The 21,010-nt window shown below is 47.3% G+C and overlaps 2 protein-coding genes across 2 annotated transcripts in view; both read left to right on the top strand.

Moving 5' to 3' along the window:
* The first annotated feature begins 273 nt into the window (after positions 1-273).
* On the top strand, positions 274-10,092 carry drc8 (dynein regulatory complex subunit 8). The gene is made up of 7 exons (XM_029730579.1): positions 274-332; positions 479-563; positions 693-765; positions 1,090-1,169; positions 8,758-8,800; positions 8,990-9,056; positions 9,783-10,092. The coding sequence occupies exons 1-7, from the start codon at positions 308-310 to the stop codon at positions 9,899-9,901; spliced, it is 492 nt and encodes a 163-aa protein (XP_029586439.1). The 5' UTR covers positions 274-307; the 3' UTR covers positions 9,902-10,092.
* Positions 10,093-14,056: 3,964 nt separating this feature from the next.
* Positions 14,057-21,010, top strand: part of LOC115172106 (kinesin-like protein KIF26B) — a 127,555-nt gene continuing 120,601 nt past the window's right edge. Inside the window, exons 1-2 of the mRNA XM_029729290.1 lie at positions 14,057-14,557; positions 14,986-15,372. Coding sequence (XP_029585150.1) covers positions 14,498-14,557; positions 14,986-15,372 — 447 coding nt within the window. The 5' untranslated portion in view covers positions 14,057-14,497. The remainder of the gene's footprint in view (positions 14,558-14,985; positions 15,373-21,010) is intronic.

The raw sequence follows: 21,010 nt of genomic DNA, 5'->3' as shown, positions 1-21,010 counted from the left end.
TTAGAACACATAAACTGACATTCACTACCAGTGTGGTCAGAACCTTATCTCTGGCCATTTATATCTCGAACTGCTAAAATCAATTAGGGCCACATTCAGTTGCCAAACGTTGTCGAACGTTGCAGATAGAAATGCATTGAATAGAGCCAACAGATTGCTTGGTCTACATGTCGGAGAGGCATGGCGAGTTCTATTTTACAAGTTTCTACTTGAACTTTCCAAAACATTGAATCCTGCGCTAGTTTAGAGTGGTCCTGCCAATCAAAAACTATATATGGTCTCCTAGCAACAACAGTAAATAAAGAAAATGGCTGAAGACAAGGAAAGCGCAGGTATGAAATGGGCTTCAAAATCTATTTAAATAGTTGTTTTATCGCTTTAACTTGTAGATACAGGTAATTTGAGATACATTTGAAAGGTAGCACTAGTTTCAACTAACGACGGGCTTTTGATTTATCTGTTGTATTTGCTGTTGTAGAGGCCATAGTATCGGAGGTCCACAAGAAGATCCGCGCTGCTTTTGATGTGTTTGACCACGAGTTAAACAAGACAGTGGATGTCAGGTGAGCAGACTGATATAGTCAGGCCCACTTAGACAGGCTTACAACAGACATGATACTAAATAGGCTTACCACAATGATTTAGGTTTATACAGTGTTGTATTATATGGTGGTGCTGTGCTTCTGTCGAAGGGAGATCGGCACTATCATCCGCTCCCTAGGCTGCTTCCCTAACGAAGGGGAGCTACATGACGTCATAGCAGAGGTAAGGGCATCCTTTTGATCAAATACATAATAACAGTATACAGTATGTCATTTAGCAGACACTTTTATCCAAAGCGGCTTACAGTCAACCGTGCATATGTACATGAACATAGAGAGGACAACAATGGGACATATTTAACTAACCAGGTATCGCTGGTTTTACTCTGTTTTCTTGAAGAACAAATGCAAAGGTAGAAGGGTGTTAGAAGCCAGTGGACAATCACGTAATGTAGAAGTAAAAACAAAACACTCACATACTGTAAATTCCCCACAAATTTTGCTAAAATTTCAGACCATAATATTTGTGAACAAACTGTTCCCCTAGATTGAGGAGGAGGAGCCGACGGGATACATCCGCTTTGAGAAGTTCCTCCCCACCATGACCAAGGTTCTAATGGAGCGCAAGTAAGAACATTGGAAAGAGGCATTCACAGTGTGAGATGGGGCTGTATCAGACAATTATTTATTTATTTTATTTATTTAACCTTTATTTAACCAGGAAGGGCTCATTGAGATTTAAAATCTCTTTTTCAAGAGCGTCCTGGCCAAGATAGGCAGCGCCAAGTCATTACAAAAATTACAAACAACATGAAAAACTACAAGTAATCTAGTAAAAACCATAGAATTAACAAAGAATATAACAAAAACAAAAACAGCAAATTAAAAACATTGACAGGTCAGGGAATCAGTCTCCAGATCATTCATCCGTGATTTAAAAATACCAATCGGGACAAGTTCATCCAGTTTAAAAGTATTTTGTAAGGCATTCCAAGACGATGGCGCAGAGTACATAAAAGCCCTTTTACCAAATTCAGTTCGGACATTTGGAACAGTTAGCAGGATAAAGTCCCGCGAACGAAGAGAGTACCCACCCCGTTTCTGAACAATAAAAATGCCCAGATAAAAAGGTAGTAAACCCAAAATGGCTTTGTAAATAAAAGTATACCAGTGACTGAGCCTACGTGTGACTAGAGAAGGCCAGCCAACCCTGGTATACAAAGTGCAGTGGTGCGTAAGGGTTTTGCAATTTAAAATAAATCTCAGAGTGCCATGGTAAAGGGTGTCAATTGATCTCAAACACTGAGCGGAAGCATTCATATATAAAATATCCCCATAGTCTAGTAAAGGCATAAATGTGGCTGATAATAGCCTGCTTCTGGCTTCAAAAGAAAAACAAGCCTTATTCCTAAAATAAAATCCTAATTTCAGCTTCAATTTTTTTGTAAATTGTTGAATATGCATTTTAAAAGAGAGGCCATCATCAATCAAAATTCCAAGATATTTATATGAGGTTACAACCTCTATCTCCTTGCCCTGACAGGTAGTAATAGGTGAAAGGTTCAGAGGTCTATTTCTTGCTTTAGAAAACACCAGTAGTTTTGTAAGAACAATGTAAGAACAATGTAAGAACACAGGAGAGAGAGCAGGAGAGGTAGAGAGACATACAATCAGTTGAAACACATTGATCTCAGACAGAGAGACAAATTGGAGGATTTGACTGTACTTGACTTGTCTGGCTGTCTGGGTAGTTTCTAGGAATTCCTAGAACTGGTGCAGTAGGTTTTTCTGGAAACACTTGCCCTGCCTCTGTTCTTACAGGTAGCAACACTTACCTTAGATCAGTGTCTACACTAAGAAAAAATGGTTCCAAAAGGGTCCTTTGCTGTCCCCATAGGAGAACCCTTTTTGGGTTCCAGGTAGAACCATTTTGGGTTCCAGGTAGAACCCTTTTGGGTTCTATGTAGAACTCTCAGTGGAAAGGATTCTATATGGAATCTGATCGTTGTCTACATGGAACCAAAAATAGTTATTTAAAGGGTTCACCTGTGGGGGCAGCTGAAGAACCATTTTAGGTTCTAGATAGCACCTATTTTTTTAAGAGTTGTGGTAAACCGTGGGGTGTTGGGTTGAGCATGCAGACAAAACACGACTTTACTAGGCAACAAAATAAACATATCAAAATAACTTAAGTTTGGCTCGGTCCTTCTTCTCAGATTCGGTTCCGTGCCTCTCTCTCTGTCTCCCTCGCGGTGTGCCACGGTGCTCCCTTTATGTGGCCTGCACGGCTGGTTGGCACTCTCCCCTAATTACCTCTACTTGGGGCCATCAGCGTCGGGGTGCCCAGCCCGTGTACTCCCAGCAGAGGGAGCCAATGTCACGGAACGTAACTCCCCTCTATCACCAACCCCCGGGGTAGACTTCCGGGATACCGCACACCCCCCCTCCCCCCTTAGCCCTGACTGGGAGGGAGGCGTGCTCAGGGCTAGGTTTGCATCCCTCCTGGAGAGCATTGCCGTGCTGTGCCCCTGACCTGTGGATGATAGAGAAAGAGAAACGCTGTAATGACAGATACCAGCAGGTGACGTGATCATTCGTGTCCTTACCGCTTACCATCCACACATTGGGGGCATGGTCAGTGATCTGGGTGAACTTTCTCCCGAGGAGGTAATACTTGAAGGTGTCCAGCGCCCACTTCACAGCGAGGCACGCCTTCTCGACAATCGAGTACTTCTCCCTCGGGCGGAGCTTCCTGCTGATATACATGATAGGGTGCTCCTCACCTTCCTGCTCTAAGGACAAGACGCGTCTGTCTGGACCAGGAGGTCTGTTGAGAAGTCCGGGGTGACGAGTACCGGGTGCGAACATACCGTGTCCTTCAGGGCCTGGAACGCCGCCTCTGTGTCTTCCGTCCATCGCACCGTCTGGGGTAGGTGTGCCTTTGTTATGTCTGTGAGGGGAGAAGCTATTGCGGCAAAGTTAGGCACAAATCGACTGTAGTAGCCTGCTAACCCCAAGAATGACTTCACCTGCCTCTTGGTTCGGGGGACCGGCCATTCGCTAATGGCGTTGATTTTTTGTTATTATTTTTTTTATCCTGCCCGATTCGATAGCCCAGGTACTCCACCTCGGCGTAGCCCAGTTTGCACTTTTGGGGGTTCGAGGTCAGCCCCGCATCCCTTAGCGCATCCACCACCGCCTGTAACCTACAGAGATGGGACTCCCAACTGTCACTGTGCACGATTATATCATCTAAATAAGCAGCAGCGTACTCACAGTGCAGGACGGGTCCATGAGTCACTGAAAGGTCGCTGGGGCCCCGTGGAGCCTGAAAGGAAGAACCGGGTAGTGGTATACCCCCCGGGGTGGAGAAGGCCTTCCAGTACCCCTTCGTCAGGTCCAGTGTGCTGACGTATCTTGCCTTCCCCAAGTGGTCAATCAGTTCATCCACCCGGGGCATGGGGTAGGCGTCTAATTTACTGACCTCGTTCAGGCCCCGGAAGTCATTGCAGAAGCGGACGGTTCCGTCTGGTTTTGGTACCAGCACTATAGGGCTAGACCACTCACTGTGGGACTCCTCCGGTACCCCCATCTCTAGCATTGTCATCACTTCCCACTGGACCGCCGCCCTCCGGGCTTCTGGTATCCAGTATGGCTGTTTACGCACTTTTTCTCCCGGACGTGTGTGGACATGATGTTCCACGAGATCCGTGCGGCCCGGCACCTCGGAGAACGCGGCCGTATTCCACTGGACCAACTCTCGGAGCGCTTGCACAGCGCCTCTCGTTCATGCCACTTCTTCATTAGGTTCACATGGTAAAGCTGAAGGGGTTTTCTCCACCCCGGTTGGCGGGCCTTATAATTCTCCTACCCGCTCCACGATGTTGTAGGGCCCATGCCAAGTACCCATGAATTTGCTCTCCATTGTGGGGATCAGCACCAAGACCTTCTCACACGGGTGGAACTCTCGTGGTTGGGCCCCCTGGTTGTATACGCGCTCCTCGCGCTTTGCGCCTGGGCCATGTGCTCCCTCACCACTGGCCAAATCACCGTCATCCTCTCCCTTATCTCCTACACTATTTTTCCACCACACTGAGAAGGGGGGTCGGTTGCTCCTCCAAGACCTCCTTGGCTAGGTCCAGCAGTCCGCGGGGCCGACGGCCATACAAGAGCTCAAAGGGGGAGAACCCAGTGGATGTTTGGGGTACCTCGCGCACCGAGGACATCAGGTGGGGCAGCAGCTGGTCCCAGTTCCTCCCGTCTCTCTCGATGACCTTCTCCAGCATCTGCTTCCTGCGGAATACCCACCGGAAGAATAACTGAAGAGCTACTTTTGTCTCCCCATTGTGCTTTACTACCTCATACAATAAATTATGCTTGATGTCGAAGTGGGGGTAGCACCACTCAGTTACCTCGGGTAATAGCATGCCATCCACTGCAATCACCTGGCCCCTCGTGTTCTGGAGGTTGAGATCTTCTAACTGGGCTGTCCCGAACTGGCCCGTGATGATTCCCGTGTCGGTCGATCCGTCGAGTGCCTCCACCTCCATAAAGTGTAGCCTGAGGTTCCTCCTCAGACGATGGCTCGCTTCCCGGTGTGGGGTCATCTCCCTCCTCCTGGTCTGACTCGGGCCCAGTGGACACCTCTTGCGGCGGGGAGTGGGTTGCGCAGGTGACCATCCTTTTCCTTCTCCTTCCTACCTCGCGCACGCCTCCCCAGGCCCCTCCTCCACAGTGTCTGTCTACCGAGAATGGGCACGGGCAGGTTAGGAACAGCCCCTACGTGCATCTGGCGCTCCCCCCTTGGGGTGGTTAGCCGCACCGGCACTGTTGGGTACCTTTTTGTAATCTCCTCGCCCCCCAGTTCGTCTTTTCCCTCTCGTGTGAGCCACTGTGGTTGGGCCAGGGTCACCATGCTGCCGAAGTCCAGCAGAGTGCTGGTGTCGACGCCATCGTATCATACTGGAACCATTGGTGGGGCCATCTCGGTGTGCGCCCAACAGGAGGTGACATAACTCGCCATCCGGGTTACCCCGGAGCTGGGGGATGCAGAGAGCATTGACTCCTCCCGGCCGGGAAAGGCCATGCGACGTCTCCGGGCTTGCCGCACTCATAGTAGCGCCTCTGATCTAGGTCCAGCAGCGGATGTCGTCGTCGGTTGGGGTCGCCCTCCTGCTTCACAGCCTTGGCTGGTTCCGTCTGGGCCCCCTTCAGCCTCTCGCCTCTCTCTGTGTTTTTCTTCCCCCTCCCTGCGTCCACTCTCTCCGCCCGGGCCCCTTTCAGCAGGTCCTGGGTGTTCTGGTGGGTTTCCACCGCAGTCAGCAATTCCTCCAGGCTCTGGGGGTTCATCGCCTTCCTAGGGGAGGGCCTGAAGGTACTGATCTAGGACGACCTTATCGATTGTCGGGAGGGACGGTACGTTGGTCAGTAGCCAGCCCTTGGTCTGGCATACCAGGTCGCTCATCTGAGCGCGGGGGAGAAGGTGGAGTCAAAGGCCCAGTCATGGACCAATTGTGCACGGCGTGCGAGGCTGAATAACGGCTCAGAATCTCACGTTTGAGTCCATCATAATTTGCTGCCTGGTCGGCGTTCAAGACGAAGTAGGCCTTCTGGACCTTCCCGGAGAGATAGGGTGCCAAAAGGCTGGCCCACTTGGGCTTGGGCAACCCTTCTCTCTGCGCCGTCCTCTCGAAGGTGCACAAATACGTCTCCACGTCATCGTCCTCCATTAACTTGACCAGGAACTGATTTGGACCAGACTCCTGAGCCATCCCACCCTTCAACTAGGCTATCTCCGCTATCAGTCTGTTTTGTTGGCACTGCTCCTCCAGCGCTTGCTTCTGGAGAGCCTGTTGCTTCTGTTGGCTGAGTATAAACTGAGCCACCAGTTCCTCCATGGCAATCTCCAGACGCTCGACCCCACGGCACCCAAAGCTACTGAGGTGCCCGTATTCTCCACCATATGTGGTAAACCGTGGGGTGTTGGGTTGAGCGTGCAGAGATTATCACAGAGACAGGGAGGTTCTAGTCAGAAAACACGACTTTACTAGGCAACAAAATAACCATAACAAAATAACCTTCTCAAAAGGTTATTCTCAAAATAACCTTCTCAAATTTGGCTCCTCTCTCTCTGTCTCCCTCGCGGTGTGCAACGGTGCTCCCTTTATGTGGTTTGCACGGCTGGTTGGCATTCTCCCCTAATTATCTCTACTTGGGACCATCAGCGTCGGGGTGCCCAGCCCGTGTACTCCCAGCACAGGGAGCCAACGTCGCGGCATGTACCTCCCCTCTATCACCAACCCACAGGGTAGACCTCCCGGGGGCAACTAAATCCTACTCCAAATACAGACAGAGTACAGTAATGGCAAAAAGTTTTGAGAATGACACAAATATTAATTTCCACAAAGTTTGCTGCTTCAGTGTCTTTAGATATTTTTGTCAGATGTTACTATGGAATACTGAAGTATAATTACAAGCATTTCATAAGTGTCAAAGGCTTTTATTGACAATTACATGAAGTTGATGCAACGAGTCAATATTTGCAGTGTTGACCCTTCTTTTTCAAGACCTCTGCAATCCACCCTGGCATGCTGTCAATTAACTTCTGGGCCACATCCTGACTGAGAGCAGCCCATTCTTGCATAATCAATGCTTGGAGTTTGTCAGAATTTGTGGGTTTTTGTTTGTCCACCCGCCTCTTGAGGATTGACCACAAGTTCTCAATGGGATTAAGGTCTGGGGAGTTTCCTGGCCATGGACCCAAAATATCAATGTTTTGTTCCCCGAGCCACTTAGTTATCACTTTTGCCTTATGGCAAGGTGCTTCATCATGCTGGAAAAGGCATTGTTCGTCACCAAACTGTTCCTGGATGGTTGGGAGAAGTTGCTCTCGGAGGATGTGTTGGTACCATTCTTTATTCATGGCTGTGTTCTTAGGCAAAATTGTGAGTGAGCCCACTCCCTTGGCTGAGAAGCAACCCCACACATGAATGGTCTCAGGATGCTTTACTGTTGGCATGACACAGGACTGATGGTAGCGCTCACCTTGTCTTCTCCGGACAAGCTTTTTTCCGGATGCCCCAAACAATCAGAACGGGGATTCATTAGAGAAAATTACTTTACCCAAGTCCTCAGCAGTCCAATCCCTGTACCTTTTGCAGAATATCAGTCTGTCCCTGATGTTTTTCCTGGAGAGAAGTGGCTTCTTTGCTGCCCTTCTTGACACCAGGCCATCCTCCAAAAGTCTTCGCCTCACTGTGCGTGCAGATGCACTCACACCTGTCTGCTGCCATTCCTGAGCAAGCTCTGTACTGGTGGTGCCCGATCCCGCAGCTGAATCAACTTTAGGAGACGGTCCTGGTGCTTGCTGGACTTTCTTGGGCGCCCTGAAGCCTTCTTCACAACAATTGAACCGCTCTCCTTGAAGTTCTTGATGATCCGATAAATGGTTGATTTAGGTGCAATCTTACTGGCAGCAATATCCTTGCTTGTGAAGCCCTTTTTTTGCAAAGCAATGATGACGGCACGTGTTTCCTTGCAGTTAACCATGGTTGGCTGAGGAAGAACAATGATTCCAAGCACCACCCTCCTTTTGAAGCTTCCAGTCTGTTATTCGAACTCAATCAGCATGACAGAGTGATCTCCAGCCTTGTCCTCGTCAACACTCACACCTGTGTTAACGAGAGAATCACTGACATGATTTCAGCTGGTCCTTTTGTGGCAGGGCTGTAATTCAGTGGAAATGTTTTTGGGGGTTTCAGTTCATTTGCATGGCAAAGAGGGACTTTGCAATTAATTGCAATTCATCTGATCACTCTTCATAACATTCTGGAGTATATGCAAATTGCCATCATACAAACTGAGGCTGCAGACTTTGTGAAAATGTATATTTTGTGTCATTCTCAAAACCTTTGGCCACGACTGTAGGTGTGTCCAGAAGGAGCAGGTATAGCTAATATAAGAGGTAGTCGTAGCTCCCTGATAAAACATGCATAATGACCCTAACCTGTTCCTGCCTGGTCTCAGTTGTAGATAAAAACTCTGTTGGCAGCGCCTTATACAAACATACTATGATTGATATAGTTGACTTACTTGCAGTGATGTTCTGTATGAGATTGTATGTTTGTGTGTTAAAGGTGTGTGTGTTCTGTAACTTCTTATCTCTCTCTCTCTCTGTGTGTGTGTGTGTGTGTGTGTGTGTGTATGTACTCTGCAGGTTCCGGCCCATCCCAGAAGACCTGCTGCTCCAGGCATTTGAGGTAATGGACTGTATAGGTTCTGTATGTAGAGTGTGTAGGTTATCTTGGATTAATTCCCTCTATTGCAGACTGTATAGATTATCTTGGATTAATTCCCTCTATTGCAGACTGTATAGGATCATACCTTGGGTTCCCTCTATGATCTTTATATTTGCTAAGAGGGAAAAACATCTAAAATATCTTTTGCAGGTTCTAGATAAGCAGAAAAAGGGACATTTGGAATTGGAGGAGCTCACAAAGTATATGACACAGGAAGGTAAGGTGAAAGCAACATAGAGCTCCTTACATAAAACCACAGAATCATTGGCCTGAAGTCACAAATATATCACATCTTGTCACTGTTTATTAACATTTATGTGGGCATTGTGTAAGGCAAGATGATATTACGCCCTCTAGTGGTCCAAGGTTTAGACAGACACTGACAGATAACAATCCACTCTACAAGCGTTATATGATTATATATCTCCCAGAACAACAATACAGTCTCTGGTTGACTTTAGTGTTTATTCTTACCAGTTTCCAGTGTGTTGGTTCCCTTGGACCAAGCATATGTACTTATGACTTATTAGTATGTAATAGATGCTCAGCTGGAGTGACATGTAGCATATAATGGGTCCTCAGAATCAACCTTGAGAAACCCTGCTAGGGGGTGGCAGTAGCCTCAAGGTTATAAAGGCAGGCTGGCAACTGCCATCAATACCTCAGGAGCCACCTACTGTCGTTGTGCCCTTGAGCAAGGCACACCCTAAACGTCTCCAGGGGTGCTCCTCTGTGGTTGACCCTGTGCTGTGTGTGTGTGTGTGTGTGTGTGTGTGTGTGTGTGTGTGTGTGTGTGTGTGTGTGTGTGTGTGTGTGTGTGTGTGTGTGTGCGTGTGTGCGTGTGTGTGTGTGGAGTGTTTGGTGCTGTGTTAGCAAATGTTTTGGCTGTCTCTGTATAATGGATCGATAAAGATCTATTGTGGGTATGTGTCCCTCTCTGCAGGAGAGCCCTTCACCCAGGAAGAGATGGAGGAGATGTTGTCAGCTGCAATGGACCCTGACAAGAACCTCATCTTCTACAAAGACTTTGTTAGCATGATGACCGTGGATGACCCCAGATAGACTCTCAGTCACACACACACGCACGCACGTACACACCAGCACTCACAAACACATACACATTCCTGCTGGGAGTTATGACAAATGTAACCGTTGTCTTGCGTAATTGTTATATTGTTATAGTCTAATACAGAATATAATGTGGTATTGTAAATGTTTGAAGTGTCATAAACATTTTTGGGCTTATCGCCAAATATTGTACATCTCCCTCTGTTGTGCTAGAGGCCTGGCCAACTCCAGTCCTCGGGGGCCTGGCCCAAGCCCCAGCTAACACACCTGACTCCAATAATCGACTAATCATGATCTTCAGATAAAAATGCAATTAGTTTAAATCAGGTGTGTTTGATAGGGATGGGGGAAAGGTGTGACACCAATCAGGCCCCCGAAGACTGGAATTGCCCAGGCCTGTAACTAGACCATGCATGGGTTTATTGCCAAATATTCTCCCTCTGTTGTGCTAGGCCATGCAGTGAAACCAGATGGCGCTGTGTATCCACAAAGAACATGCAACACCAGGCTGTATAAATCACCGCAGCAATATGCTTTCATTCACGATACCACCACCACCACCTTATGTGCATAATCCTCGGAATGCGAAGCACAGATTAATTGAATGAGGATATTCATGAATAGGACTATAAACTGTAGCTTTTGTTATTTTTGTTATTTTTAAATTCAATTGTTGTGTTCTGCGTAAAACCTCTCCAAGGAGTTATTCAATAGCTTATTGCATAGACAAACCTTGTTTCTGTGGTGGTGGTGATGATGATGATGATGATGATTCAATTTTATTTGTCACACTCGCCGAATACAACAGGTGTCGAGTTAACCGTGAAATGCTTACTTAAGAGCCGTTTCCCAACAATGCCGAGTTAAAAAGTACGAAAAGATGAGCAAAAGAATATAGATATATACAGTACCAGTCAAAAGTTTGGACACACCTACTCATTCAAGGGTTTTTCTTTATTTTTACTATTTGGCACAGCGGTCTAAGGCACTGCATCTCAGTGTTAGAGGCATCACTACAGACACCCTGGTTCGAATTCAGGCTTTATCACAACCGGCCGTGATTGGGAGTCCCATAGGGCGGTGCACAATTGGCACAGCGCCGTCCGGGTTTGGCCGGTGTAGGCCATCATTGTAAATAAGAATTTGTTATTAACTGACTTGCCTAGTTAAATAAAGGTTAAATAATTGTTGTTGTTTTTTAACTATGAAATAACACATATGGAATCATGTAGTAACCAAAAAACTTTTTAACTAATGAAAATATATTTTCTATTTTAGATTCTTTAAAGTAGCCACCTTTGCCTTGATGACAGCTTGGCACACTCTTGGCATTCTCTCAACCAGCTTCATCTAGAATGCTTTTCCAACAGTCATGAAGGAGTTCCCACATATGCTGAGCACTTGTTGGCTGCTTTTCCTTCACTCTGCGGTCCAACTCATACCAAATCATCTCAATTGGGTTGAGGTCAAGTGATTGTGGAGGCCAAGTCATCTGATACAGCACTCCATCATCCGTTCCATCATCCGTTCACATACTCTTTGTCTCACAAAGACACGGTGGTTGGAACCAAAAATCTCAAATTTGAACTGATCAGACCAAAGGACAGATATCCACCGGTCTAATGTCCATTGCTCGTGTTTTTTGGCCCAAGCAAGTCTCTTCTTATTATTGGTGTCCTTAGTAGTGGTTTCTTTGCAGCAATTCAACCATGATGACCTGATTCACGCAGTCTCCTCTGAACAGTGGATGTTGAGATGTGTCTGTTACTTGAACTCTGTGAAGCATTTATTTGGGCTGCAATTTCTGAGGCTGGTAACTCTAATGAACTTATCCTCTGCAGCAGAGGTAACTCTGGGTCTTCCTTTCCTGCGGCGGTCCTCATGAGAGACAGTTTCATCATAGCGCTTGATGATTTTCGAGTCTATTACTTGGGTGACTGGAGTCTTTGACAATTTTTAGGGCCTTCTTCTGACACCGCCTGGTATATAGGTCCTGGATGTCAGGAAGCTTGGCCCCAGTGATGTACTGGGCAGTACGCACTACCCTCGGTAGCACATTGCGGTCGGATACCAAGCAGTTGCCATACCAAGCGGTGATGCAGCCAGTGAAGATGCTCTCAATGGTGCAGCTGTATAACTTTTTGAGGATCTGAGTGCCCATGCCAAATCTTTTCAGCCTCCTGAGGGGGGAAGAGGTGTTGTTGTGCCCTTATCACGACTGTGTTGGTGTGTTTGGACCATGACAGGTCCTTTGTGATGTGGACACTGAGGAACTTGAAGCTCTTGACCCGCTCCACTACAGCCACATCGATTTGAATGGGGGTGTGCTCGGCCCTCCGTTTCCTGTAGTCCACGATGAGTTCCTTTGTCTTGCTGATGTTGAGGGACCGGTTGTTGTCCTGGCACCACACTGCCAGATCTCTGACCTCCTCCCTGTAGGGTGTCTCATCGTCCTGAGGGGCCCCCGTGTTGAGCATCAGCGTGGCGGATGTGTTGTTGCCTACCCTCTCCACCTGGGGGTGGCCCGTCAAGGAATTCAAGGATCCAGTTGCAGAGGGAGGTGTTTAATCCCAGGGTCCTTAGTTTAGTGATGAGCTTGGAGGGCACTATGGTGTTAAACGCTGAGCTGTAGTCAATGAACAGCATTCTCACGTAGGTGTTCCTTTTGTCCAGGTGAGAAAGGGCAGAGATAGTGTCATCTGTGGATGTGTTGGGGCGGTATGCGATTTGTATTGGGTCCATGGTGTCTGGGATGATGACCAGCCTTTCAAAGCATTTTATGGCTACAGATGTGAGTGCTACGGGGCGATAGTCATTAGGACAGGTTACCTTGGCGTTCTTGGGCACAGGGACTGATGGTCTGCTTGAAACAAAGTTATTACAAACTCGGTCAGGGAGAGGTTGAAAACGTCGGCGAAGACACTTGCCAGCTGGTTAGCGCATGCTCTGAGTACGTGTCCTTGTAATCCATCTGGCCCTGCGGCCTTGTGAATGTTAACCTGTTTAAAGGTCTTACTCACATCAGCTACGGAGAGCGTGACCACACAGTCGTCCGGAACAGCTGGTGCATGCATGGTTCAGTGTTACTTGCCTTGAAGGGAGCATAGAAGGTATTTAGCTCATCTGGTAGGCTTGCGTCACTGGACAGTTCGCAGGTGGGTTTCCCTTTGTAATCTGGGATGGTTTGCTAGCCCTGCCACCTCCAATGAGCGTCAGAGCCGGTGTAGTAGGATTCAATCTTGGTCCTGTATTGCCACATTGCCTGTTTGATGGTTCGTCTGAGGGCGTAGCGGGATTTCTTATAAGCGTATGGATTAGTGTCCCACTTCTTGAAAATGGCTGCTCTAGCCTTTCGCTCACTGCAGATGTTGCCTATGGCTTCTGGTTGGGATATGTACGTACGGTCACTGTGGGGAAGACGTCGTCGATGCACTTATTAATGACACCGGTAATCGATGCGGTAAATTCCACAATGCCATAGGATGAAACCTGGGAACATATTCCAGTCTGTGCTGGTGAAACAGTCCTGTAGCTTAGCATCCGCTTCATCGGACCACTTCCGTATTGAGCACGTGACTGGTACTTCCTGTTTGAGTTTTTGCTTGTAAACAGGAATTAGGAGGATAGAGTTATGGTCAGATTTTTTGCAAGTGGGGGGCGAGGGAGAGCTTTTTGTGTCTCTGTGTGTGGAGTAAAGGTGATATACAGTTTTTTCTCCTATAGTTGCACAGGTGACGTGCTGGTAGAAATTAGGTTAAACGGATGATGATGATGATGTTGAGTATTTATGAATTATGTTACTGATTAGGCCTAAACCTTTTTGATCCAACTGAACATACTGTAGTCTACCACCTCTGCTCCAGATACTTTTAATGCAATCTTGCAACCATAACCATCGTCCGCTGTAGGCCTACTACATCCCTCTCTAGTCAGCATTTACTCCCTCCAAAAGTTAACATAGGACAAATGAGCTGCCACATGTCAGTCAACAAAGTATTGATTCACTATTGGTCCGCCAGCGAGGAAAGGGCAGAGAGGACCCTCCCTCAGCCAGATGTGCGCGAGCATCTATCTCCAGTCGGCACCTCTGGCTTCAGATGAGCACTGAGCCTCCTGCAGGCACACGGACAGCCAGAGGAATACCAGAGCTGTGCCTCTGCCCCGGACTCTACAGCGCTGCAGACGCGCGTCCCCACAGTCTACGCTGAGCCTGTGCAGCAGAGGCTGCATTCACTCTGCTACCGCCCTGCTTGTTGTATTTCGCCGCTCCCAGAAGAGAAACCCGTCTATACCCCACTCATACAGGCGGACCTGTTCACATTTTCACTGTGGATTTGAAGTCGTTACAGAAGACCGTGGATTGGAACTAATTATTGCGCGTATTGGATACATTTGAGCGGAATTACTGTTAGGTTATTGTTTTCCATGGTTGGAGACAGTATGCTATATTGATATCCAATCTGCGTGATATTAGTTCATTATTGAGAAGCACGCGGAGGGGCGTGGAATTAATTGACATCGATTTGGTGTCCTTGTGTGTAAAACAACCGAGATATTTTCTCCCCACTCCTCCCTTCCCTCACCTTCAGCATGACTTCTCTGTCTGGGACCAAAGAGAGGTCTGTGACCAGCAGGAGCAGAAAATACGGGGTTAGTAGCCTAGTCTATTTTTCTACTTTATGTGGATTGGATGATTATATCAGTAACACTAGCAGAGCTCTCATTTATTCCATCAGAGCAGTAAGGGTATGCCATAATGTTTGCTACAGGTTTGAATGCCGTTGGCAATTAATTCGGCTACTGCGGCGAAGCGGGTAGGCTAGCTAGGGAACGCAACAGTAAACAGATAGATAGATCATACTCACCTTTAGTTTTTGTAGGCTAATGCTTTTAGACATTTTTGTTCAAACTGTTTCTTTCCTACGTGGGTTTTTGCATCTCTGCCATTTAGCCAATAAAGTCTTATACCATGGACCCAGTTGTGCTTCTAGTGAGTTATTGTTTGTCTCCTCAATTTCAATCAAATCAAATCAAATTTGACCTTAAAGGTAGGATTGTCTTTATGGTGCTCCCCACAGATTACCGACACCTCTCCGACAAAATCAGCCTCCTTCTCCCCGGAGACATGGTACAGAAAGGCCTACGAGGAGTCCCGGACCGGCAGCAGACCCGCTCCAGAGGGAGTCGGCTCCATGCCTAGCTCCACAGGCACCCCCTCCCCAGGATCTGGCACCTCTTCCCCGGGCTCTTTCTCTGGTTCCCCCGGGACCATATCCCCAGGGATCGGGACCTGTTCTCCCGGGTCTCTGGGTGGATCGCCAGGTTTCGGTACAGGTTCTGGCAGCGGGAGTTCCCCTGGTTCTGAGAGAGAGAGGGGGATATGGTGTGAGAACTGCAACGCCCGGCTGACAGAGCTGAAGAGGCAGGCGCTGAAGCTGCTGATTCCTGGCCCCTACTCCAGCAAGGTAAGCCGAGTTAGATGCAGTGCTGCCCGGCTATAGCAGCCTCTGAATCTGGCGACAGGCGACCCATAGACAAAGACCATAAGACATCACTATGGTGGTGTAAGACAGGGTTTCCAAGACTTGGGCCGAGCCCCACGGGGCCGAGTTTGGGAAACCTGGTGTACTATTATTTTCTGTGTCCATGTGAAGGAGGCATGAAACGATAAGTGAGTTGGATAATGGTATAGTCCTAGATCTGACTGTAGGCATACTTTTCTGTTTGATCGAGGCTGTGTTGTGCCTGGGCTGAAGAGCCAGTGAGGCTGCCCACGGGAAAAGCTCAGCTCAGAGGCCAACAGCCCTGTCCCTGTTGCTCGTTCAGTAGCTGGAATTATGCAAAAAAAACAAACAATTATGATGATGTACATACAATTCGATCAGCTTTTTCTAAAGTTTAAATCCATCAGTACCATTTGCTTCATTACACATCGTTTTGGATAGGGATTAATAAAGGCCTAGTGGATTATTGCCATTATAGTTTTTTTCCGTTTCCATTGATGGGTTATTTTCTGTTGATAGAACCCTTTGGCGACCCATTTTTTTTCTTTTGAATCCAGATAAATGAACGCCAGGGCTTTTAATGTACAGTATGAGGTGCATACATCATCTTTTTACTGTGCAGGGGTGTGTGTGTGTGTGTGTGTGTGTGTGTGTGTGTGTGTGTGTGTGTGTGTGTGTGTGTGTGTGTGTGTGTGTGTGTGTGTGTGTGTGTGTGTGTGTGTGTGTGTGTGTGTGCTTAAAGAAGGTTCTCTCGCTGTAAAGGGCAATGGGCCTTTACGCTTGATTGTGATTTTTTTCTTTTCTTTTGTTTTTGTTGTTGAGCATATTGGGGATTTAAGGCGGCCTTGCCAAGTTCTGTGCGTTGCCAAGAGTCTAGGCCCTAAAGAGTGATGAATGCAGCCCCTTGGGGAGGGAGTTATTGGGTAACAAATAACAGCATTCTGCCCGGCACAGCACACATACTGTAAACCCAGAGTGAACAGAGGATATGCGTCATGACCCTGACTGCTGTGAAAAGCCCGCAGGGGGAGGGGAAGTAGTGGTGGGATGATCCCAATTAAAACCGATAAAAATGAGGTTCAACTCCCATGGTGCGTAATTGTCCCATTCATAAATGGGTCTATTCTAAGTGGATGCAGAGCACTCATAAACTCAACTTTTCTCTGGACCATCTTCCCATTCCAGCCTATCCTAACCTTCATGGTCTGAACATAAAAGTTGTAATGTTTTTACCCTGATATTTGAGAACGAGCATGGTTGTTGAATTATTATTTTATTTAACTAGGCAAGTCAGTTAAGAACAAATTCTTATTTTACATTGATGGCTTACCGGGGAACAGTGGGTTAACTGCCTTGTTCAGGGGCAGAACCACAGATGTTTACCTTGTCAGCTCGGGGATTTGATCCAGCCAACTTTCGGTTACTGCCCAACGCTTTAATCACTAGGTTACCTGCCGCCTCATAGTCTGCCATTCCAGGCTGGTTGTATCTACAGTTATCTCTACCTGTCTGATGGCAAGAGATCCAGGCTGGTTGTATCTACAGAAGGCCCTACCTGTCTGATGGCAAGAGATCCAGGCTGGTTGTATCTACAGTTATCTCTACCTGTCTGATGGCAAGAGATCCAGGCTGGTTGTATCTACAGTTATCTCTACCTGTCTGGTGGCAAGAGATCCAGGCTGGTTGTATCTACAGTTATCTCTACCTGTCTGGTGGCAAGAGATCCAGGCTGGTTGTATCTACAGAAGGCCCTACCTGTCTGATGGCAAGAGATCCAGGCTGGTTGTATCTACAGTTATCTCTACCTGTCTGATGGCAAGAGATCCAGGCTGGTTGTATCTACAGTTATCTCTACCTGTCTGATGGCAAGAGATCCAGGCTGGGTGTATCTACAGTTATCTCTACCTGTCTGGTGGCAATCGAGGAGGTCACTCTGAGAGGTGCTTGTTTACCGTAGTCACTGCGGTCAGTGCACAGGTGATGAGTTAGTGGTAGGCCAATAGAGCAGTCCCCAGCGTAGACACAAGTGGTGCTGTGTAGCACCGGACAGCTGGAGCCTATGGAGATCAGGAGCTCACCGATCAGGACAGACAACCAAGGGTTAACACATTTCTATTACAATCATAGTGGAACTGGGAGAAACCATCATGTTTGGGAGAATTTCCCCACCTATCAAAACCCCCTATCCAACATCTGAATCTGGACTAGGACAGTTCATTGTTTTATTGAGTTATTTAGTAGAAATGGTACAGGATGTTGGTATGATCCCCTGGAAGCAGCATGGTATTAAAGAGGGTGGGAGAATGTCAGTGTTTAGTCCTGTGTGCGTGTTTGTGTATGGGTTCAGATAAAGTTGACCTCTTTCTCAGCCTCCATTACTTAGTGGTAATTGGCAAGCGTGTCAGTATATAGTATTGTAGTAGATTATAGGGTGAATGTTTGGCACTCTCCCAGTGAATTACATTTAGCAGGTAAAGGCTTTCACATAGAATGAGAATAGAACTGACATTACAAACTTTTCCATTCAGAGCAATGTTGGAGGGCAGCCAGGAAGTAGGGGGGCTGCAGCACCCCCTGAAAAATCTGAATAAAAAAATGATTAAAATATTATTTTTTACTTTTTTTATCATCAATATGACTGCTCTTCCAATGATAATTATCAACCGTTTTAAATGGCCCACCCGATATGCAAAGCCACGTGATGTAGTTTGGGGTGGGGGTGCTGCCAGCCTGGCTCTGCAGATGGATCTATTGGTCCGCTAACACAGGACTATTAAAGGCACTGGGCAGTCATATTGATGATTTGTGTAAAGGGAAGTTGGTAGACTTTATTTGCTTGTTGAGCTCTCTGGCTCGGAAACGTTCTGTTCTTATCAGGAACAAGATGCATAACTAGAATGGTTTGATGTGATTCATTATCATCATTGGGACAAAGTGTACTGTTATTATTGATTGGGCCTTGCGATAGACTAGCATCCTGTCCAGGGGGTGTACTTGTACATACACCTGCCTCACGCAACAGAAACAGAAGATAGGCTGCTGCCCTATGAACTGTTATAGCTCAGACGAGGCTATTAGGGATGGGGAGAGAGAGAGGTTGACCTGAGGGTTGTTGCTTGGGCAAATCTGTGTTGTTCTGACAAGAACAGGGCTGGTAGATGCTAAGTCTCTCGGAGAGGACAGGGACATGGGGTCAGTCCCAAATTGCACCCTATTCTCTATATAGTGCACTACTTTTCAACAGAGCCCTATGGAACCGATCAAAAGTAGTGCACTATAAAGGGAAAAGGGTACCATTTGGGATGCAGGATTGATACGTCCATCACCTCTGTAATCTTCTGCTTCCTGTTCCCTCCTCTGACAGAACCAGCAGACATTAGTGTTCTTATGCTAATCATGACCTTCACGGGGCCACTGTGGGGAGACCTGGTTCTCAGTCTCTGCTGTTGGCTTCCAGGAAGCGTGCTGAGCGTACAAACACAAACCCACAGGGGGGGCACAGAAATGACACCGCACAGTTGAAGAGTGCAGCAGCGGGGTCGATGTTAGAAAATGTCACTTGCCGAAATCTGTCAGTGCCGTGTGTGTTCGCAAGGCTCTGGGTTGGAGGGCGATGGATGGAGAGAAAAGGAAGCGATGAAAAAGGAAAGAAAGGGATTAAGTGGAGCCTAATTGCATGACTACAGGTACAGCAGAGCAGAGAGGGGTCTCCATTTCTGAAGGATTTCATGGATTGATGGTAGAAGCTTTTTCCTCCCCCATTCTCCCCTTCCATTCATAATGGAGGGATCTGAACTCATAGAGTGTGTCTTTTCCTTTCTTTTTGAAGTGGATGTGTTAGTTCCCTGTGCTGTGCTTCAGGTTTCAGACGTTTTGTTAGCTTACACCTTTTATGACCGACCAGCCAGTTGCAGGAGAGAGGAGGAGGAGGAGGAGGCGGAGGAGGCGGAGGGGAGGAGGATGGCTATCAAAGAAAAACAGGGATAGAGATTGCATGGGAGGAAGGAGAGAAATGTAAGACTAGAAGGTGGTAAGAAGGGAAGGAATGGACCGTAGAGGTTATGTCAGTTAGGAAGACAGGAGGGAAGGAGGGGGGATGGAGGGAGACAATAAGGGAGGAGAGGGGTCAGGGAATTGAAGTAGATGTCAGTGACACTGCATGGGAGGATTTTTATAGACACACTTGTAGCTGGAGGCTCAGAGAAAAATCTGGTAACACAGTGGAAGTTATTTAAGACCTAGTTCCTGTGTGTGCGCGTGTAACCTCAACCACCCACGGCCAAATTGTAACTGGTGAGCGGTCTGTTCTTGGTTAGTCAGGTTCAGCTCAATAAAGTGGGTCAGAGAGTGTGGGGGTGTGTGTGCGCATGTGTGAGTATGAGCCGTAAGGGAAATGTACAAGTAGGTGTGTCCCTGGCTCAGATCCCAGTTTAGGGAGGTTTTACTTCTGTTACTGACTCCCGTGCAACACAGTGCCACTACCTGACCAGCCAGGTTGGTCAAGATCGACTGGGAAATTCCATGTCTGTCCAGGTAAGCGGCCACTAGGGGCAGCGTGAGCGCTATTACCAACAAGTAGGCTTGTGTTTTGCTGGGGCGTTGGGGATGACGGATTGGCGTAAGCCACGAGCTCTGGCTCCGAGGGTTGCGTGTTCAATCCTAGTTCTAGGCACTCGTTATATATTTTTTAACCCTATCACAAACCTTAACCATTAACTTAACCATTTGGAATTAATGCCTAAACTTAAAGGAACATTCCACAGCTTGTCTCCACGACTCCACAGCAAGTTGTTAGTGGCCCTAGTTATCCAAATTGTCCGTAAGTGTTTAAGAAAAATTGAACGAGTAAGCTATAAAATAGCCTTTTATCAAACCAGGAAGGAATTTGTTAGAATTATGAGATTACAAGCTTCCATGATGCTTTGCGTCTGGAAGGCAGGTATGGGAAGGAGCGTCTAAGCTAGATGGGTGCTAGCTCTGAACCACCAGGCGAAACTCGAAAATCAATCTAGTACCGATACACAACGGCAATGTACACAACAGCACTATATTAAATAATGCCATTATAACAACATTAGCTAGCAGGGGCAAAACACTTCCTCTGTCTGTTGTCATCTGTCTGCTTGGACCCGCTGGTTTATTCTGTCTTCTCCAGCCTTCTATGCCCAGCCATTACTGTCTGGGCAGTTTCCACATAGTCAATAATCACGAGAGCCTCCCCCAGCTTTGTTGCTGCTAGTGTTTATGTTTGTTTACTCATGGATTTTTATCAATATAAGGGACTACTTTCACTCGGGATGGGCTACTGAATATTACATTGCCAACTGGTTTGTGCCCTCAAAATTCTGTCCTCATACACCGAAATATTTGCGAAAGGACGCCGTCCACAACTATGAGTCAGTCTACTAGCTGGGACTATGGAGCTGTACACTAGAGTAGAAGGGGGAGGCGCACCAGGGCTGTGCTTTAGGAGACTGGGCCTCCGTGCGTCGCTTCCTGGCTTGTTCCTCTCCAACATAACGAACTAATCAATCAGCCTATACTCTGCTACGCTTTATGTTTACTGTTCCGATATTGTATTCTCCCACTCGGCAAAAAC

The sequence above is a fragment of the Salmo trutta genome, chromosome 33 (genome assembly GCF_901001165.1).
Source record: "Salmo trutta chromosome 33, fSalTru1.1, whole genome shotgun sequence".
In the NCBI taxonomy this organism is placed as follows: Eukaryota; Metazoa; Chordata; class Actinopteri; order Salmoniformes; family Salmonidae; genus Salmo; species Salmo trutta.
The sequence above is the reverse complement of the archived record's forward strand: the minus strand, read 5'-3'. Positions and strand labels throughout refer to the sequence as shown.